Genomic DNA, 21,378 nt, shown 5'->3' on the forward strand with positions numbered 1-21,378 from the left:
TGAATGTCTATTATTCCATTCTATATGTCCAGGCTTACCCATTGTTTAGTTCCCACTTATAGGTGAGGATATACAGTATTTGACTTTCTGTTTCTGAGTTTTTTCATTTAGGATAATGGCCTCCAGTCCTATCAATATTGCTGCAAAAGACATAATTGTATTCTTTTTAATGGATGAGTAGTATTGAATTATATATATATATATGTATATATATAATTTTTATTATTCATCACATAGGTTGATTCCATATGTTTGCTATTGTGAATAGTGCTGTGATAAACATATGAGTGCAGGTCTTGTTTTGATAAAATGGTTTCTTTTCCTTTGTGTATATATCCAGTAGTGGAATTGCTAGATTGAATGGTAGTTCTATTTTTCTTTGAGGAATCTCCATATTGTTTTCCATAAAGGTTGTACCAATTTATATTTCCACCAACAGTGTATAAGCATTTTCTTTTCTCTATATCCTCACCAAATCTGTTGTTTTATGACATTTTAGTAATAGCCATTCTGACTGGGATAAGATGGTATCTCACTGTGGTTTAAATTTGAATTTATCTTATGATTGGTGATGTTGAGCATTTTTTCATATGTCTGATGGTCACTTGTATGTTTTCTTTTGACAAAGTCTCTGTTCATGTCCTTTGCCCACTTTTTAATGGGGTTATTTGTTTTCTTCTTGTTGAGTTGTCTGAGTTCCTTATAGCTTCTGGATATTAGCCCTCTATTAGTTGCATGGTTTGAAAATATTTTTTCTCATTCTTAGGTTGTATATTTACTTTGTCAGTTATTTCTTTTGCTTTGCAGAAGTTTTTAATTTAGTTAAGTCTTATTTGTCTATTTTTGTTTGCTTTGAGGACTTGGTCATAAAATCTTTGCCTAGGCCAATGTCCAGAAGACATCCTTAGGTTTTCTTCTAGGATATTAATAGTTTCGAGTCTTACGGTCTTTAATTCATTTTGAGTTAATTTTTTATATGGTTATTGATAGGAGTCTGGTTTCATTTTCTGCATATGACCATCCAGTTTTCCTAGCACCATTTATGAAATAAGATGTCCTTTACCCAGTGTATATTTTTGTTGACTTTGACAAAGTTCACTTGGCTGTAGGTATATGGCTTTATTTCTGGGATCTCTTTTCTGTTCCATTGATCTGTTTGTCTGTTTTTATGCCAGCACCATGCTATTTTGCTTACTATAGACATCTAGTATTATTTGAAGTCAGGTAATGTGATGCCTCCAGCTTTGTTATTTTTGTTTATGATTGCTTTGGCTAATTTGGGGTCTTTTGGGGTTCTATATCAATTTTAGAATTTATTTTCTAATCTGTGAAATATGACATTGGTATTTTCATAGACATTGCATTGAAATTGTAAATTGTTTTGGGAAATATGGTCATTTTAACAATATTAATTCTATTGATCCATGATTATGGGCTGTTTTGTCATTTATGTCAACTATTAATTTCTTTTATCACTGTTTTGTAGTTTTTCTGGTAGAGCTCTTTTACCTCCTTGCTTAAATATATTTCTGGATTTTTTTGGAAGTTATTGTAAATAAGATTGCCCTCCTTTCAAATGCATTATTGTTGCCATGTAGAAAAGCTACTGATTTTTGTCTGTTAATTTTATATTGTGACACTTTATTGAATTTATTCATCGAATCTAAAAGTTTTTTGGTGTAGTCTTTATATTTTTTGAGATACATGATTATATCATCAGCAAACAAGGATAATTGACTTTCTGTTTTCCAATGTGGCTGACTTTGGTTTGTTTCTCTTGCCTGATTGTTCTGGCTAGTACGTTATTACTATGTTAAATAGGAGTGGTAAGAGTGGACATCCCTCTCATAGTCCAGTTCTTATGGGGAATACTTTCAACTTTTCCATTTTCAACAGGTTGTTGACTGTGGGTTTGTCATATATGACCTTTATTATTTTGAGGTATGTTCCTTCTAAGCCTCATTTGTTGAGGGTTTTGAGCTTGTGCTCTTATGAAGCGATGTTGAATTTTTAAAAATTCTTTTTCTGTGTCTATTGAGATGATCATATGATTTTTGGCCTTAATTCTGTTTAGGTAATGTGTGACATTTATTTGTTTGCATATGTTGAATCATTCTTGCATCTCTGGTATAAAATCGAGTTGGTCATGATGTAATATCTTTTTGATATGTTGGATTTAGTTTGCTGAGAATTTGTTGATAATTTTTGTATCTGTGTTAATTAGGGATATAGGTCTGTAGTTTTATTTTTTTGTTGTTGTGTTTCTGGCTGACTTTGGTATCAGGGTGATACTGGCTTTGTATAATAAGTTAGGGAGTAATTCCTTTTCAATTTTTTGAAAAGTTTCAGGAGTATGGGCACCAGTTCTTCCTTGTACATTTGCTAGAATTTGCTTGTGAATCCATCTGTTCCTGGGATTTTCTTTGTTGAGAGGTTTTTCTTAGTTGGGAGATTTTTTTATTGGATTTTAAATCCAATGTTGTTATTTGTCTATTCGTGGTTTTTATTTCTTCCTGATTCAATCTTAGGAGGTAGTAAGTTTTCAGGAATTTGTCCATTTCCTCTGGGTTTTCTAGTTTGTGAGCATATAAGGATAAAGGTGTGGACTCAGTAGTGCTACTTTGGCCAAGAGGAGTGAGATCTGACTCTCATGCCCTAGTTTTGGTAGGGCTCACCACCTTCTCAACTTTGTCAGTTGGTTTGGCTATTCACTTAGTTAGTGCAATTTGCTTCCAGTTGTCAACACAAGCTGCCCCAGGCCTTAGGAGTCACTGCCCAGCCCAACACTATGCCTCCCAAATAAATCCCCTCCTGCACTGGCGGGGGAAAGGGGTGAAGTGGAAGATGGGGTGAGCCTGGTTCCAGCATGCCAATGGCATACTTGATTCTCAGTTCTGGCTGTGGGAACCTCTTCCCTGCTTGAGCACCAGATCCCCTGGATACAGCTAGAACCTCTTTAATGCCAAAGGCTGCCACTGCTGCTAGTTTTCAGGACTTTGCACAGCTTGCAAAGAGCTAGGATCAAGAATGGTGTTCTGTTGTAGGTTCCCAGGTCTCGGGGAGTGCATGGGACACTTCCCAGAGCAGGTACTTCTTACAGTCTCCCAGCCACCCCCCAAGGTAGATCTAGGGCTTAGAAAAGCCATGGTGCTCTACCGTGGCCTGAATTATATGATTCTATAGTGGGAAAGTGGACCACAGAAAGATACTCACTCACCCTCTCCCATATTGGGAATTTACTCTCTTCTCATTTTCAGCCAGTCCCAGCCACACAGGCTGACTGTTCTTCTTTTTCTCGTCAGATTCTGGAGTTTCTTCACGTGTTCCTGTTGAAATCCTGTGTTCTTTCTTGGATAATGTGTTTGTAAACAAAAAAGTGACTGAGGTGGATCTTAATCAATTAGAGGTTTATTTTGCCAAGGTTGAGAACATGCCTGGGAAAAAGAAACACAAATCACAAGGAGATCTGTACCCTGTGCTTTTTTTTTAGAAAAGGGTTCTTGGAACTTCAATATTTAACAGGGAAAAAGCAAGCAGGAAGAGGAAGAAAGAAAAAAAGTCTGGGTAGGCAATGAGATAAGTGGTCACATTCTTGTGAGGATCTTACTAATGAGCAGAAAAGCTACATTTTATGTATAGTAAAGTAAACATGAAATTACAGCTTTTTGGGAATAAAAGGAAGGCAGTTTTTTCATGACTCACTACCTAAACTTAGCCCTTTGGTATAGTGAGTCTGGGGTCCCAATATTTGATTTTGCTTTCATATGTGCAAAGTGTGATTGCCTACACACCATTGTCATTCTTCTAAGTGGATGAAGTACCCTGGAAAAGCATCTAGTCAGCCATATTGAAAAAAAAACCTGTTGTTTCTTTGTAATATTGCTTTATAAATCTGAGAGGACTTGGAACAAATCTAACAAAATAGAAGATACCTCTGGAGAAGTGAGAAAATTGAGAAAAATACAAAGGATGTGTTCTTGATGTGTTCAGCTATTATTATTATCATTACCATTATTAAATGATACTTTTCAGTTGGCAAAAATGTATTCTGGAGGCTACTGTTTCTACTGGGGCATAAGTCAAACTTTGACAAAAGAGAAATGCATGCAGAGAGCAAGCCATAGAAGGCAAGTTAGGAAATGATACAAAGATTTATTTGTATTTATTTTATTGGATCAATACTGACAACAAAAATATCCAACATTAATTAAGTACTCCCAAGTATTAGAGACTAAGCAAAGAATTAAATATAGTGTCTTATTTAATCATCAGATCAATTATTTCCACTTTAGTGATGAGTGAAGGAAGCTATATATATATGTTAATTAACTTGCCAAGGATTACCTACTAATAAATAAAAGAGAGGAGATTCAAATCAAGACAGAATTCTGAAGCTAGAACTTTTGTTCTTATCACCTTATGACAGCTCCTGCATGTGTGTTATTGAGAGAATGAGGTTGAGAAAGAGGAATATATACATTATTATTTAAACCTATGTGGATAATCATGTGTAGATACTCCCTATTATACTAATACTTCTAGTCAATGCCAGTTTCTAAGAGTATCTTATTTAGTTTTTCAGTTAGTTATATATATACTAGTACTTGCATATAACTTGATAATGACTGCAACCATAAAGGAACACAATCTTTTGAAACGTTATAGGCAGCAAAGTTAGAAACTCTAGTAAAAGAAATCTAGTGTCAATGATTTTAGATGATTACGTTGAAAGTAAATCTTTTTTAAATTTTATTATTATTATACTTTAAGTTTTAGGGTACATGTGCACAACGTGCAGGTTTGTTACATATGTATACATGTGCCATGTTGGTGAAAGTAGATCTTTAAAATGATTGAGCTATTGTCACTTTTCACTAAATTTCTGATAAAGGAACCCCTACTTTTCCCAAAGTTTCTCCTCCTCCCACCCATCCACTCTTAGCCATCTAAAGCTTAGAGTCTATGCTGCCCCCTTCTCACTTAACTCTCCAATAACTTTTCCTGGCAGGTGCATTCTGCGAATTTCTTAACAGGATCACCTGGTCTTTTTCAGGCTTGCACCAGCTTGCTCTTGCATTTGTCTTTAAGTCCTTGATGGTACTACAGTCTCTCCCTACAATACAACTTTCCCCCTCCTACTTTCCCTCAAGATGATTTATCATTCCTTATTCTGCTTCCTTAGCATGTTACCTCTATAGCACTGTCATATGCTCGTTATTTTAACATATTTCTCTCCCTCACTAAAATGAGACCTGGGTGCTCAGATGCCATTTGCAGTGTGAGTCAGTTCATGAGAAGTATATTATAAATAACAACAGGAAATGGCAAGAAGTTTTCGGAGATGCTGAAACTATATCTGCAGAGTTGATTAGAGGATCCTTTGTCTGAGAGAGAGTCAGCACTTGGGTAATATAACAGAAGATCTTAAATTGAGTTTTAAAAGAGTAAAGGAGTAAAGTTTTGCTAAGAGAATAGAAAATCTTACATGAAGTCCATTTTAAGATCCTATTGCTACATGTGATTTATGAAAAGAAAAAAATAACAAAATATTCTGACTAATAACGACATTAGATAATATTTTTTATTATAAGGAAGATGAAGGCCAATTTAATAAACCATAAAATTGGCAAAGTTTCTGGAAACTGCAACGTTGAGTTATAGTTTTTGTGCCAATTTATCAATTTAAAAAGCTAAGGTAGATGTTGAAATATCTGCAGTATAAAGAGAGGGCATACTAAAATTTTTGCTGTAGTAGCTTGTCATTATACTGTGTTCAAGTCCAAAATTTATAACCAGATCAATCATCCCATGTCCTTCCCTAGCTTCAGCTCTCAATATTTCTGCCACCTTTTCTTTGAATTTCTGAAGTGCCCGACTTGGCCCCAGCCAGCCCCATCCACTCTCTGGAAAGAACACCCTTTTTCTATACTTTATCTTTAATCTTCTCGTTTTCAGCCACTGTTTAAAATTTACTTCCTAGAGAACATTTCTCTAGCTTTTCAATCTATTGTGATGTAATACCCCCTTCTTCTTCTTCTTCTTCTTCTTCTTCTTCTTCTTCTTCTTCTTCTTCTTCTTCTTCCTCCTCCTCCTCCTCCTCCTCCTCCTTCTTGTCCTCCTTCTCCTTCTTCTTCTTCCTCTTTTTGAGATGGAGTTTCCCTCTGGTTGCCCACGCTGGAGTGCAGTGGCCCAGTCTTGGCTCACTGCAACCCCCTCATCCCAGGTTCAAGTGATTCTCCTGCCTCAGACTCCTGCGTAGCTGGAATTACAGGGATGAACCACCGTGTCTGGCTAATTTTTGAATTTTTAGTAGAAATGGGGTTTCACCATTTTGGACAGTCTGGAACTCCTGACCTCAGGTGATCTGCCCACCTCGGCCTCCCAAAGTGCTGGGATTACTGACGTGAGCCACTGCACCCGGCCTCTTATTTTTTATAATGGCATTTACAATAATTTGTACTAACATATTTACTTGTGTGGTTATTATCTCTCATTGTTCCCTCCATAGACATTATAACCCCAAAACTGCTGAAAAGTATTTACAATTTATCATTGGATTGTACTCACAAAAATATTATGTTTTCATTTTTTTCTCCCTTCAGACAGAGTAGGAAAATCAATAAGCACAGCATTTATCGTCCTTTTAGCTTTCTGAGCATCTACTGGCAGCAAGGGTCAGAGCTAAATTCTACAACCCTGGAAGTGAATGCCTTCCATTAGCTCTCTTCCAGCGATTATAAGAATGCAAGCAGGAAACAATGAAAATAGTTATTATTTTTTAAACATTTGCCAAAGCAGAGAATTCCATCTAACATTTTGGGTGTTTAATAATGATACACTTATGTCCCTCCTTATGAGAAATGATTACAGATACCAGTGATACCCTTTAACAATTTTCAGTACACTGCATATATACAGCATACATACAGTCATTTAACGATTGAGATATATTTCAGGAAATGCCTCTCAGTTAGATGGTTCCACTGTTGTACGAACACCACAGAATTTGCTTACACAACCTGAGACAGCATATCTCTGCACAGTGAGATTATACAGTACAGCTTATTGCTCCTAGGCTACACACCTGTATAGCATATGACTGTACTGAACACTGTAGGCAAAAGTAACATAATGGTAAGCAGTTGTTTAAACACATCTACACATAGAAAAAGCAAAGTGAAAGTACGGTCTAAAAGATTAAAAAAAAAATGATACACAGGTACAGGGTGCTTACCATGAATGGAGCTTGCAGGATGGTAGTTGCTCTGGGTGAGTCAATGAGTGAGTGATGAGTAAATGTGAAGGCCTAGGATGTTACTGGATAGCCTTATAGACTTTAGAAATACTGAACACTTAGGCTACACTACATTTACAAAAAGTATTTTTTTCTTCAATAATAAACTAACCTTAGCTTACTGTAACATTTTTTACTTTACAAAGTTAATTTTTTCAACTTTGGACTTTTTTGTAAAAATGATTAGCTTAAAACACAAACACATTATGCAGCTGTACAAAATTATTCTATATCCTTATTCTCTACGTTTATTTTCTACTTTTAAATTTACAAATTACTTTTTTATTTTTGGCTTTTTAAACTTTTTATAAAAAATAAGACAGAAACACACACATTAGCCTTGGCCTGCATATAGTCAGGATGAGTTCCACCATCACATCTTGTCCCACTGGGAGGTCTTCGGGGCAGTAACATGCATGGAGCTGTCATCTCTTATGATAATGATGCCGTCTTCTAGATACCTTCTGAAGGAACTGCTCGAGCCTGTTTTATAGTTAACTATTTTTTTGATAAATAGAAGGAGTACACTAAAAATTTCAATAAAACTGTAATACAGTAAATACATAAACAGTAACATAATCTTTCTTATCATCATTATTATTATGTAGCATACATCATAATCGTATGTGCTAGACTTACACAGCTGTCAGCACAGCAGGTTTGTTTACACCAGCATGACCACAAACACATGAGTAATGCATTGCTCTATGACATTACAATGGCTATGACATTGCTAGGGGATAGGAATTTTTCAGCTCCCTTATAACCGTATAGGATCACTGTCGCATATGCAGTTCATCATTAACCCAAACGTCCTTATGCGGCACATGACTGTATTTAAAATGCTATATCTGACATGTTGCATTGGGTTACTCTGTTTCATAAATTATTTGCTTCACTTTTTTTTTCTCATGTTAATGTCTCTTAAATTGGAATGCACGTAAATTTGTGAACACTTCAGTTGAAAACTTCTGGTAAGACCAAGAAACTGCCAGCATCAAAGTCGTTTTTTTGATACAATGAAGTACAGTTGCACAAGTAAGGTAAATAATGTGTTGTTTTTTTAAGCAATATTATTGCTGTAGACAAATTAGACTCATTTTCTTTTTCATTTCTCATGGAGAAGAATATTTTGGTTTGCTTATAAAGTTCCTTAAAATTTACGAACGTGTTCACAAGCATTATTTGATTTCAACATCATAACAGTTATGTAAGGAAGGGAAGAGATAGTGTGTCACCCCTTTGTAGAGTAATAAACCAAGTCTTGTATGTTAAATGCTTTGGTGGTTATATTGTTAGTAAGAGATGAAGCCAGAAACCCTAACTTCTATTTTATGGACATGCTTCAGTGTAAAGACAGAGAAGTCATGTGTTGGGGCTTTGAAGCCCAGCGTTCTGGTATAATGTCTAATGAAGACTTGGTGAATTTGCAGAGTGTTATCTTTTTACCTGTGGCTTCTGCACCTTGCTCCAGTCAGGAATGGCCAGGTTAGCAATGTAAAGTGATGTGTGCCAGCCTGTGTAACTCCAGGTTTTCACCAGGACAGTGACCTGCTGGACCGACGGAAACACTGCTTCACCGTGCAGTCTGAGTCTGGGGAGGACCTGTACTTCTCAGTGGAGCTGGAAAGTGACCTCGCCCAGTGGGAAAGAGCCTTCCAGACAGCAACCTTTCTAGAAGTAGAACGGATACAGGTGAGAGTCCATAGGACTGCAGGATCTGTGGCTCCCTCAGAGGCATGACCACTTCCCTAGAGTTCTAATATCATTCCAAAGTAGTGTAAAAATATAGTTCTGGGACTCTTGACCTCAAATACATTCTATAATTAGCCATTTTTGTTTAGTGACTAGTAATACAGGTCTGAATAAAATTTTAATTTTTCCACAACTTGATCTTTCCAGGCTATTTCCTACTACTAATTAAAAATATATTTCTAATTTTAATTAGACATTACTTTGACTTAAACCTAATATAGAAAATACTCTGATTTAATTAATTGTTGACAAGGTCACTTCCTGTTCTCCAAATATGACCTCCTAATTTCCAGTCTGTTGGCGTCATTTACTCACAATGCTCTTTCTTCTAGAAAGCCTTTCCTTTGCCTCCGTCCTTCAAAGCCACACAGAGTTTTTGAAACTTTTTATCAAAGGTCACATCATCCAGGAACATGTCCCTGATTTTCAGTCCACCCTGCCTAATGCTTGCCAATACTCCTCCTACAACTATCCTGTTCAAACAACTCTTCTTCTCGCTTTTGAACACAATGTAATGTACCTGTCTGTTTTTTTTTTACAAGCAAGAAAACACAAACTAAACAATTTTATTCATACTACTCATAAAAAGCAATTACATTTTTACATGAAGTCATTAACACATACAACAATAAAAATCATAAAAGTAATACATCTGATTAGAAATACAATATAGGAAATAGATTTTAAAATAGCGTAGTTTAGTGATAAAATTTATACTGTGTTTTCTACTTATTTATAGCAGCATCTATAAGATTCTTCTATTTATTTGTCTTTTTTTTTTTAAGGATTGCTCACACTCAGTCTGTTTTGTATTGCAGTGACATTTGCTTGTTATTCCATGCACTGAATTATAGGTTGTTTGGAATTATCTTATCATGTGCCAACCAAAGTCCAGTGCATTTTGCACATCATGAGTATTCAACAGATATTTATTGAACTTTGTTTCTTAAGTGTGAAGTTATACACTAGATCAAACTTTATAAAGCCCTCAGCCTCTGTCTTCACAAGATCATTGAACAAAACAGCCTCCCAAAGTTGGTTCTGTGGCTGACCTCAAACCGACCTGTGGACAAATTGAAAGGTTATCATGTGCTTGCCACATGCAAATGGATCCATAGAGCAAGGACCTAAATACACATATGGACACTTAGTTTTGAAAACAAATATGGTGAATAATCTAGCAATGACTATGCTGGAATGTTTGCTTAAAACAGGATTGTTGGATACATATATTTTGAACATGTTGAACTGATTTCTATTTTCTGACTATAAACCTCTGTAGTTAACGCATCAAGTTGTACCAGTATGACATTACAATCAGGAGAAGAGGACAGAAAGAAAACTCCAATTATAGTTTCTTTAATTGTTCAGTTGACTCTTTTTTGTTTACCATATAAGAAATCAATGAACACCTTTGTAGCATTACTTTCAAAAGTCAAGTATGTGAATATATTTACATGAAGAACCTTAACATGTTTTTCTTCTATATTCTTAATTTATCTCTTCCATTAAGGTTGGTAGGGAATTAAATAAAGAAGGAATATAAGTTCTATTGTAAAACAAGCAGAAAAGAAAAAAAATTAATGAATTGACTTTCAAAGTGTTTTTCATTTAAACTTCCTTAAAAAGGATAATTTATTTATTGATTTTTCTCTGTATAATTTGTTTTTAAGGAAACAAATTAAATAAAAAATTAAATACTTCAATATTGAACATATATTAACTATGTGCATGATATGCTATTGATATTATAAATGATATAACTTGAGTCTGTATATAAATTGAGACTTCAATGAGTCTCAATTTATAGCACATCTATTTGTTTCAATTTAATGATTATTGAGAAAATCTAATTTAATTTGTAATGCTGAACTTAATAGAAAAATTTTAATACACTGCACTGAATTTATTTTCACCTGACATTTTCTTTTTTAAATGACAGCGCTTGAAATTAGCAAATCATTATGTCTAAATTAGGAGAAAATTTTATAGCCTTAAACATTCCTTAATGTTGGTAACAGTTTTAATAAAGTGGTAATGGGTGGATGTAAGCATGCACAATGCTCATGTATTAAACAAATATAATTACTCCTGAAAATGGACTTTTGAGGCCCATTAAGTATGTTCTTTAGTGTGCTTTAAAAAAAAATGTAACTCCAAAAGAATAATTTTGCATTATTATAATTTTTCTATGCTAATAAAGCTTAAACACACGAATGTAATTTTTGGTGAAGGCAACTTGATGTATTTAGTCATGTTTACATTCAGAATGGGATTCAATTAATGTATTTTATATACAGTATTATAAAAACAAATGCAATGTAAGGATAGGTGTTAAAAATTTGCTTCAGATAAACTTCTGTTCCTTTTTTACTTCTCTCTCTTTGCCTCTTTCTCTCTACTTCTCTCTCATCTTGTACATGAATCACAAATATTTTTCATGATTGGAATATCCCACTAAGATTTAAAATTAAATGCAAATAAAACTGGCTTATAGATGTAACAATACATCGTTTTGTATACAAACCTCAAGTTTTTATTTCATATTTGATTTATATCCTGTTTTCTTTTTATTTCAGTATCTATATTTACTATGAAAAATTAGGCTGGGCACAGTGGCTCATGCCTGTAATCCCAGCACTTTGGGAGACCAAGGTGGGTAGATCACAAGGTCAGGCATTCGAGACCAGCCTGGCCAAGTTGGTCAAACCCCGTCTCTATTAAAAATACAAAAATTAGCCAGGCACGGTGGCGGGCGATTGTAATGCCAGTTACTCGGGAGGCCGAGGCAAGAGAATTGATTGAACCCAAGAGACAGAGGTTGCAGTGAGCCGACATTGCGCCACTACACTCTAGCCTGGGCGACAGAGCAAGACCCCGTCTCAAAAAAAAAAAAAAAAAGAAAAATTATAATATTATCTGATCTCATTATGAAAAGTAATTACTTGTTGATTTTTAAAGAATTATCTGCAGTTCTAAACAAATAAATTGGAAAGTGGTAAATATCTGTAAGAATATCTTGTGCAACATCGACGAACAGAGAAAGACTGTTAAGATCAAGATCTATCCCTTTGGCTTGGTTACTAAATCTGTATTTGTGTGCATGAGAATGTGGTTTAATAATATCCATGAAATTGATATCCTGAGAATTCAAGACAGTGCTATTTAACAATAGTTCTCTTTTAGTTTAATGAAAATGGTTGGCTACAGTAAATAACAACTTAACATAAACTTGCCTACATCTAAAACTTTTTATGTTATATACCACCTTTATTGTCAAGACAGCAAAGACAGACAGTGTAGCACAATGTAAAGGCAAAACTAGAGGGAGCAGGATTGGAAACTTGGCCAGGCATATACCTTGGCAAGTTAAATAAAACCCAACACTCTCAGCTTCTGTTTCATTAACATTAAAATGTTGATAATACTCCCCTGTTTATACAATTATTGTTAATATTAAATTAGATATTGTATGAAGTACTTACTGCAGAAGCCGTAACATAGTTCTTAATATTGATATTGCATCAATAACATGAAAAGTAACAATACTTTCTGTTCTACCTAGTGCAAGACCTATGCATGTGTGCTAGAAAGTCATCTCATGGGACTCACAATTGACTTCAGCACAGGATTTATCTGCTTTGATGCTGCAACAAAGGTAATGTGTTCAGGTCAGCTCTGAGAAATATGCTGCAAACATTCTAATTCAAGAATTATTTAAATGCCTCATAACTCATTTCAGCATTTTAATTGTAATCATGTGTCAAATTTAAGATCTTCTTTTGTGTTAATGGAAGATAAATTATGCTTCAATCTGAAAAAAGTTTGAATTTTTAATAAAAGGTATGTAGTACCACAAAACTATAACTATGTGAAAGTAAATATTTATAAGTCTATCTATATATGTATCTGTCTATCAATCATTTTCCTGTTTTTTAAAGATACGACTTTATAATTGAAGGGACATTTTCTTCCCCAAAAAGCAATTTTTAAAAAACATGTTTCTTTATACTTTCCCTGCATCAATTTCTGCAAGACAAAAAGAAGGAAAACATGTTTTTTTAAAAAAAATTATAGCTGACATGTTAGAATTATTGAATGGTGAAAATTTAAAGTTTAGTTTCTAGCCAGGGAGTAGGACTTTTATAAACACTTGACTTAATAAGGATTATGCACTATGAGGTGCTCTTTTCCCAAAGTATACATCTCTGGGAGTGATGAACATTGAATGCCAGAGGGTGCCTACTCAGCCAGTCATACCTAAACAAATCCAATTTTGATTATTATGGAATGACAACTGACAAAGCCAAAGCATTGCACATTATTATCATCATTTTTAATTGGAAGTGATCTTAAAGCTCAACTCACCCCCATTCAACTGCCAATCTCCTTCTAGTCACTGCTACAGTTTGTGACTTGGGACTGTTGTCCCAAGGGAAGAGACATCTTCCCTCTCATTGAGGATCTCAGTTCCTTAGATCCATTCCATTTCCACCTTCATCAAAGTATGGCTTGGGTATAAATTGGTTTGTTCCTTCTCACTAATTTTAAGGATTCATGAGTAATCCTTTACCAGAACACACATATTTTATCTAGAAATTAAGTCTTGTGTAGGATTTTCTAAAGCAAATGGCAACAAAATAAAACAGTGATACAAATGTGTAAGAAAGATGGAGTGTAGGAGGCGGTGGGGGTGCTTGAGCTGGGAAAGATGAACGTCTAATGGTGGGATCCAGGTAGGATGCCACCCTATGTTCATTCACCTTGTGAATCTTCATGACTCAGCAGTTGGCATTGTCCTGCAAAATCTCACATTACTTAAAGATGGTTAATATTTATTTTTATTTTAACATGGTAAAATTAGACAGCACACATTTGCTGGTCAGATTTGGCCATCTAATGTGTTGCCTTTGCATCATGACAAAAGAACACTTTGTGAATAAGGAATTTTAAATGCCAATGACTCTTGAAAACTTTCAAATCAGGCTTCCATAAACTATTCCTGTTACTAAAGTTTTTTTTTATTAAAATGCTCATCAAATCAGGATAGGCTCCTGAGTATTAAATTAGTTTGATAAACTAATTGAATTATTAAATAATCAGTTAAATGAATAATAAGTTAGTTTTATAAATAAATGTAGAAACAAATTACACTAACTAGAAAAGTCAAAGTCTGATTTTAAAAAGAAAATGCTATTGCCAGAATCGTCACCAAACTCTATTACGTGAATGTGCAAGAATCTTACATTAGTGAACAAGAAAAATAAAATACACATGAATATATTTCTGAGTATGTGAATCTATTCTGAGTTTATTTTAAGGCTAGCATAATGCAGACCTATGTCAGCGTCCTGTTGGCTCTGTATAATAAGGGAGAAAATCATGACACCAATGTCCTATCTGACATTCCTGTCTACTTCTGCTTGGGTGTTCTGGGAACGAGTGAGTAGTCAGGAGTGTCTAAGTGAATGATTATGATGCCATCCAGGGAAAACAGTTTAGTAGGAAATGAGAATTTAATCTGTCCAAGCTTGACACTCAGGGAAAGCAGCAGAGGCCTTCAGGAATAGTAATCACTGTTCTATTTTCTGATTCTTTCATTGGAAGCATCTAACTTCAAGGCAATCTGAGAATTGGGAAAGGCTAAAAGGAATCTACACATTAATCAAGAAGGTTATATTATCCATCACAGAATATGATACTTGGAGAATGAAAGTAGGAGCTATTAATAGTTATATCAGACATAAGGAAGAGGACAAGCATAAATGGAGATTCCTGGGCAAACCACTGAGCTGGGCTGACTGCAAAAAACTTGCACCCCTTCATCAAATAAGGCTGGAAGTTATTCTTAAAGATGACAAAAAGATAATTGTTACATACAAATCATACAAATCAAAACATGCTTTGTCTAATGTTTTATTAAACTAAATAATATCTAGTTATTTTCTATTTCCACTAAGTAATATGAATGTGAAAAATATCTTTAAGACTGTATGTCCAACAGTTCTTAAATGTTTGGATTCAAACATTTGCTGAACATGCTTTGTCCTTCTGCACTTCATCCTGACCAAGTCCTCCAACTTTGAAGTTACTACAAAAGCAAACCAAAGGTCTCGAAATAAAGAAGAGATTCCAGGAAAGGGGTGGACTCTATTCTGGGTCATTAATTGAGCTCCATATAAAGCAAACAGTGTATTGTTAATACATCAGTGAAGGAAAGAATTGCTGCATCTCTTATTGCAGGGAATGAGAGTCAACATGATTTTAGATTACCCTGGTATGCTAAACGTTTGGATATAGAGGGATGTCTGGGAATGTCAAGCTAATTCTCATTACTTAGCACCTGTGCTTGGAAGTTCCCAGAGTAAACGATTACCCTTGACTTGCCAGAGGACAAGACATATTAAATAGCATTCTGTTCCCTGTACTTACATTTACATTAGTAGCATATCAGGAGGTGGTACATTCTTCAGTTCCCTTACTGTTGCTGAGTGATTCCCTCCCTAATTCATTACTGTACAGCTCAGCTTGTTCTTTGTAATTCTCTTCCTTATTAAAATGTAGCCTTTTCACTGTTAGAGAAGGGTATTATTATTATTATGTCAAAGTATAATGTTAACCATGCTTAAATAATTTACATAGCTAAAAGCATCGTCTTGTTGCCATTATATTCTTTTAAAAATGTATAGGTGCATTAATTAATTATATCTAGTGATAGAGTTCCTAGTTAAATAGAAACCTCATCAGTGGCATCTACAAAACACACATGTAATTTGTGAATAAAGCTTCATTGAATGCCTGCTGTCTCTTGAGAGACATGGGAGGGCATACTCATGAGTCTTCACAGACATTTCCTTAAAGTGGAGACAAGGAGGATGAAACTATCCAGACAGATATCTGTAAGTGAGGAAGGACATGGAATTTGAGGGAAGAGGAGATGCGAGATCATGTTTGTGGGTATCTAAGAGCCAGATTTGAAAAAAGGTCCAGTTAAGAAATTGGAAGTGATTCTAAGAACAGGGGAATACCTTTAGGGTTTGAGACAAAGGAAAGAAATGATCAGATGTGTGTTTGAGAATAGAAAATTAGTGGAATAATGTACGACTGAAATTAAGATAATTTGGGCAAAACCCAGATTCCAAATGTGTTTTTCGATTCTTTTTCTTATTTTTTTATTTTTTTATTACACTTTAAATTCTGGGATACATGTGCAAAACATGCATGTTTGTTACATAGGTATACATGTGCCATGGTGGGTGCTGTACCCATCAACCCGTCGTCTCGATTTTAACCCCCACCTGCATTAGGTATTTGACCTAATGTTATCCCTCCCCATGTCCCCACCCCCGCGACAGGCCCCAGTGTGTGACATTCCCCTCCTTGTGTCCATGTGTTCTCATTGTTCAACTCCCACTTATGAGCAAGAACATGTGGTGTTTGGTTTTCTGTTCCTGTGTTAGTTTGCTGGGAATGATGGTTTCCAGCTTCATCCATGTCCCTGCAAAGGACATGAATTCATCCTTTTTATGGCTGTGTAGTACTCCATGGTATATATGTGTCACATTTTCTTTATCCAGTCTATCATTGATGGGCATCTGTGTTGGTTCCAAGTCTTTCCTATTGTAAATAGTGCTGCAATAAACATACGTGTGCATGTGTCTTTATGGGAGAATTTATAATCCTTTGGGTATATACCCAATATATAATCCTTTGGGTATATACCCAGTAATGGGAATGCTGGGTCAAATGGTATTTCTGGTTCTAGGTCCTTGAGGAATCACCACACTGTCTTTCACAATGGTTGAACTAATTTACACTCCCCACCAACCGTGTGAAAGTATTCCTATTTCTCCACATCCTCACCAGCATCTGTTGTTTCCTGACTTTTCAATGATCCCCTTTCTAAGTAGGGTGAGATGGTATTACATTGTGGTTTTGATTTGTATTTCTCTGATGACCAGTGATGGTGAGCTTTTTTTCATATGCTTGTTGGCAACATAAATGTTGTCTTTTGAGAGGTGTCTGTTCATATCCTTCATCCACTTTTTGATTGGGTTGTTTGCTTTTTTCTCTTAAATTTGTTTAAGTTCCTTGTAGATTCTGGATATTAAATCTTTGTCAGATGGATAGATTACAAAAATTTTCTCCCATTCTGTAGGTTGCCTGTTCACTCTGATGATAGTTTCTTTTGCTGTGCAGAAGCTCTTTATTTTAATAAGATCCCATTTGTCAATCTTGGCTTTTGTTGTAATTGCTTTTGATGTTTTAGTCATGAAGTCTTTGCCCATGCCTATGTCCTGAATGTAATTGCCTAAGTTTTCTTCTAGGGTTTTTATGGTTTTAAGTCTTATGTTTAAGTCTTATGTTTAAGTCTTTAATCCATCTTGAGTTAATTTTTGTATAAGGTATAAGGAAGGGTTCCAGTTTCAGTTTCATGCATATGGCTAGCCAGTTTTCCCAACACCATTTATTACATAGGGAATCCTGGCTGGGTGTGGTGGCTCATACCTGTAATTCCAACACTTTGGGAGGCCAGGGCAGGCGGAACATGAGGTCAAGAGTTTAAGACCAGCCTGGCCAACATAGTGAAACCTTGCCTCTACTAAAAATACAGAAAATTAGCTGGATGTGGTGGCAGGCACCTGTAATCCCAGCTACTCAGGAGGCAGAGGCAGGAGAATTGCTTGAACCCAGGAGACAGAGGTTGCCATGCGTGGAGATTGCACCACTGCACTCCAGCCTGGGTGACAGTGTGAGACTCCATCTCAAACAAAAAAAAGAAAAAAAAAAAAAAAGAAAAAAGAAAAAAGGTGGTGGGAGGGAATCCTTTTCCTGTTGCTTGTTTTTGTCAGCTTTGTCGAAGATCAAATGGCTGTAGATGTGTGGTGTTATTTCTGATCACTCTGTTATCTTCCATTGGTCTATATATCTGTTTTGGTACCAGTAACCATGCTATTTTGGTTACTGTAGCCTAGTAGTATAGTTTGAAGTCAGGTAGCACAATGCCTCCAGCTTTGTTTTTTTGGTTAGGATTATCTTGGCTATATGGGCTCTTTTTTGGTTCCATATGAAATTTGACCTCTTCAAGGAGAACTACAAACCACTGCTCAAGGAAATAAGAGAGGACACAAACAAATGAAAAAAAAAAAAATCATGTTCATGGATAGGAAGAATCAGTATCATGAAAATGGCCATAAGGTCCAAAGTGATTTATAGATTCATTGCTATTCCCATCAAGCTACCCTTGACTTTCTTCACAGAATCAGATTCCAGATGTTTGAAATCTGTCTTCCACTGGGCATTTACCATTCTATCACATTCCTGAGAAAAAAATACACACATGGATGACAAAGTCAAAGAATAACACTATGAATTGAGAGAGGAAAATGATCAGAGTGTAACCTGAGAACAAAGAGACATCAGTACAGTTGAAAGTTAACATTCCAGGAGGTGGGTGGGGAGAGGAAAGCTGAAGAAATAGATTGGGCCACATGATCAAGGTCCAGCACTTGCTCGACCACAATCTAATTTACACAGTGGAAAGACCATTCTAGCTGAGGTACAGCTTGCATCAGGCAGGTGGGGGCAATACTTAATGGGTGTTTGTATCTCCCCTCGATGACTCATTATAGAATAACTTTAAACTTTTTTAGAATCATGGCATTTTGTAAAAACCAAACCAAAAACAACAACAAAAACAAAAACCATAAAAGGTAGATACTTGTTATGGGCACCTCCCTTTTATGTTTTTGTTTTTGCTTTACAAAATTCAATGATTCTAAAAAAGTTTGAAAGTTATTCTTTATATAATAAGTATGGGCGTCCAACAAATAATACCTGAGTGTTAGTAGTTAAAATAAGAATGAAGGCATTGGAATCCCACACCTGAGACCTAGCATTTACTCCTCCTGCTGCAGCTCAGGAGTCACAGAGCTCCAAGGGATGTCACTGTAGCACAAAGAATATTCATACTATGTAAATATCCATTGTGATTATTAGAACACCATAAATTTGACTCTTAAAAGTGGGTAAGAGTAAAAGACAGCATTACTCATATCATTGCTGGTCTCTAGAATACTAGGTCCCCCAAATTGTTATAGTCTGATTGTTTTTATTATTATTTAATGTTTTAATAGCTGAAATTGAGAATGGCTATGATAGAATACTTACAAAGGCTTCTTTACTTCAATTTATCTAAGAGCCAGTACTGACACATGGCTTGTTAAAAATATTTTTTGAAAATCGAGATTGGTTAACAGATCTATGCAGATAATAAATATGAAGTAAAAGGAAACAGTCTTAAGAATGAGCTCTATCACAGGTTATAAGCTACTGTATACTATTATATAACGATTTTATGGTTTCTTTTCTCTTTATCTCCATTAATTGAATATACATTAAAAGCATTATTATGGAGGATGTTTGTTAAAACCCACTCACATGTATAGTGACCTTCATTTTGCAAACTTACATTCTGAGAATTAAGAGACAATAAATGTAATCTTAGCTGAAATCACTTCATTCTGGTTTTTCATATTTTTTCTACAAAATTAGAGGACTTAATTATTTTCCAAAATAATTATGATTTACAATTAAATTCACTGTTAACACATTAACATTTTAAGTTCATGAAATACATTAATTTATCTAATCCACTTAGTCCTTTAAATCAACACTGATTTCTAGAATGTTTCAAGGTAAAATATGAGTTGAAGTTAATATGGCCCTTTTTATTTTTAAAAATCTTTGACATGGCTTTGATAAACTGAAGGAGCTCTGAGCTACTGTTTCTCCCAAAGTTGTATGACCCTCATGTACACACATGTGCACACATACACACACTTTATTATACATCTTTAGGCTTTTTATATAAAGCATTTATGTGATCATAATATGAATTCCATAGCTTAAACTTCTCAACATAGAATTTACCTTTTATTTCTTAAATTTTATGTTATTATTCCATAATCTTTCAACTATTTCACATCAAAAACAGTTACTAAAAATATAAAAAAAATTTGAAAACTTCAAAATGAATTCTTTCTTGAAATGTCTCCTGTGTAAGTAGAAATCTTCACTATTCAAGTTATAATATAGTTCTGACAATATTCACATAAATCTTAGCATTTTTAAATTATATATTTATTTTTTCTTTCTAATTGTGTTACAGCTCAACAATACAAAGAGACTTAGCTGTTTGATGTGATTTTTATGTTCTTCTTCAGATAAATTATTTCTTCTTTGCTTTTAGGGTAATGAAGAACATTGTATTTATTGTAAAACGAACTCAGACACTTAGGGAAACTATCTATCAGGTAGTTGTTTCCTAATCTTCAAGTATTTCATAGATAGCCCTAAAGTAAATATTCAAAAAAATTTAAACAATCAGAAAAGTATTTGAATGACATTCAAAAAAACCCAGCTTTTCATGCAATGTATTATTAAGGTGTAATATAAAAAATAAAATTTCCTGCCTTTCTTATTCATTTCTTTTTCTTTGTTTTTTTTTGAAACAGAGTCTCACACTGTTGCCCAGGCTGGAGTGCAGTGGCGCGATCTCAGCTCACTGCAAGCTCCACCTCCTGGGTTCACGCCATTCTTCTGCCTCAGCCTCCTGAGTAGCGGGACCACAGGCACCCGCCACCATGCCTGGCTAATTTTTTTTTTTTTTTGAGACAGAGTCTCACTGTCACCCAGGCTGGAGTGCAGTGGCGCGATCTCAGCTCACTGCAGGCTCCGTCCCCCAGGGTTCACGCCATTCTTCTGCCTCAGCCTCCCGAGTAGCTGGGACTACAGGCACCCGCCACCACGCCCGGCTAATTTTTTGTATTTTTAGTAGAGACGGGGTTTCACCATGTTAACCAGGATGGTCTCGATCTCCTGACCTCGTGATCTGCCTGCCTTGGCCTCCCAAAGTGCTGGGATTACAGGTGTGAGCCACCGTGCCCAGCTCTTACTCATTTCTTGATACACAAGGACATTATAGAGCATTGTGAAAATTAACACATAATTCACTGCTATGTTTATAATTCAAATATAGAAAAAACAAATCAAGAAAGAGTCAAAAGGTCTTTGGCTAATATATAACTATTCATACCCTTAAATTTTATGTCTTGTTTTCTTCTTCCTTTAATCTTTTAATTTTTTATTTTTTCGTTCTGTGGCTTCTGATATATTTTTTTTCTGGATTAATATTTTTATTATTAAGAGTAACTGACTTCAAACTTTTCTCATTGTATTTTAGTTTACCTTTGCTTAAATTATCAGTTTTGATTTCCATAAAAGTTTTGTAGCTCAAAATATTATCCTTCAAACCTGCATGAATTGAA

The 21,378-nt window shown here is 35.1% G+C and overlaps 1 protein-coding gene across 4 annotated transcripts in view; it reads left to right on the plus strand.

The window, feature by feature from the left end:
• Nucleotides 1-21,378, plus strand: part of SNTG1 (syntrophin gamma 1) — an 858,007-nt gene that overhangs the window by 768,982 nt on the left and 67,647 nt on the right. For 3 of the 4 annotated variants that reach the window (XM_030795196.1, XM_030795194.1, XM_030795195.1), the window contains 2 exons: nucleotides 8,837-8,989; nucleotides 12,615-12,707. In XM_030795196.1, the coding sequence (XP_030651056.1) occupies nucleotides 8,837-8,989; nucleotides 12,615-12,707 (246 nt within the window). Of the gene's footprint in view, nucleotides 1-8,836; nucleotides 8,990-12,614; nucleotides 12,914-21,378 lie in introns of those variants that run through there. The other variant, XM_030795197.1, reaches the window with a different exon arrangement.

Source organism: Nomascus leucogenys, chromosome 16, assembly GCF_006542625.1.
Source record: "Nomascus leucogenys isolate Asia chromosome 16, Asia_NLE_v1, whole genome shotgun sequence".
Taxonomy (NCBI): Eukaryota; Metazoa; Chordata; class Mammalia; order Primates; family Hylobatidae; genus Nomascus; species Nomascus leucogenys.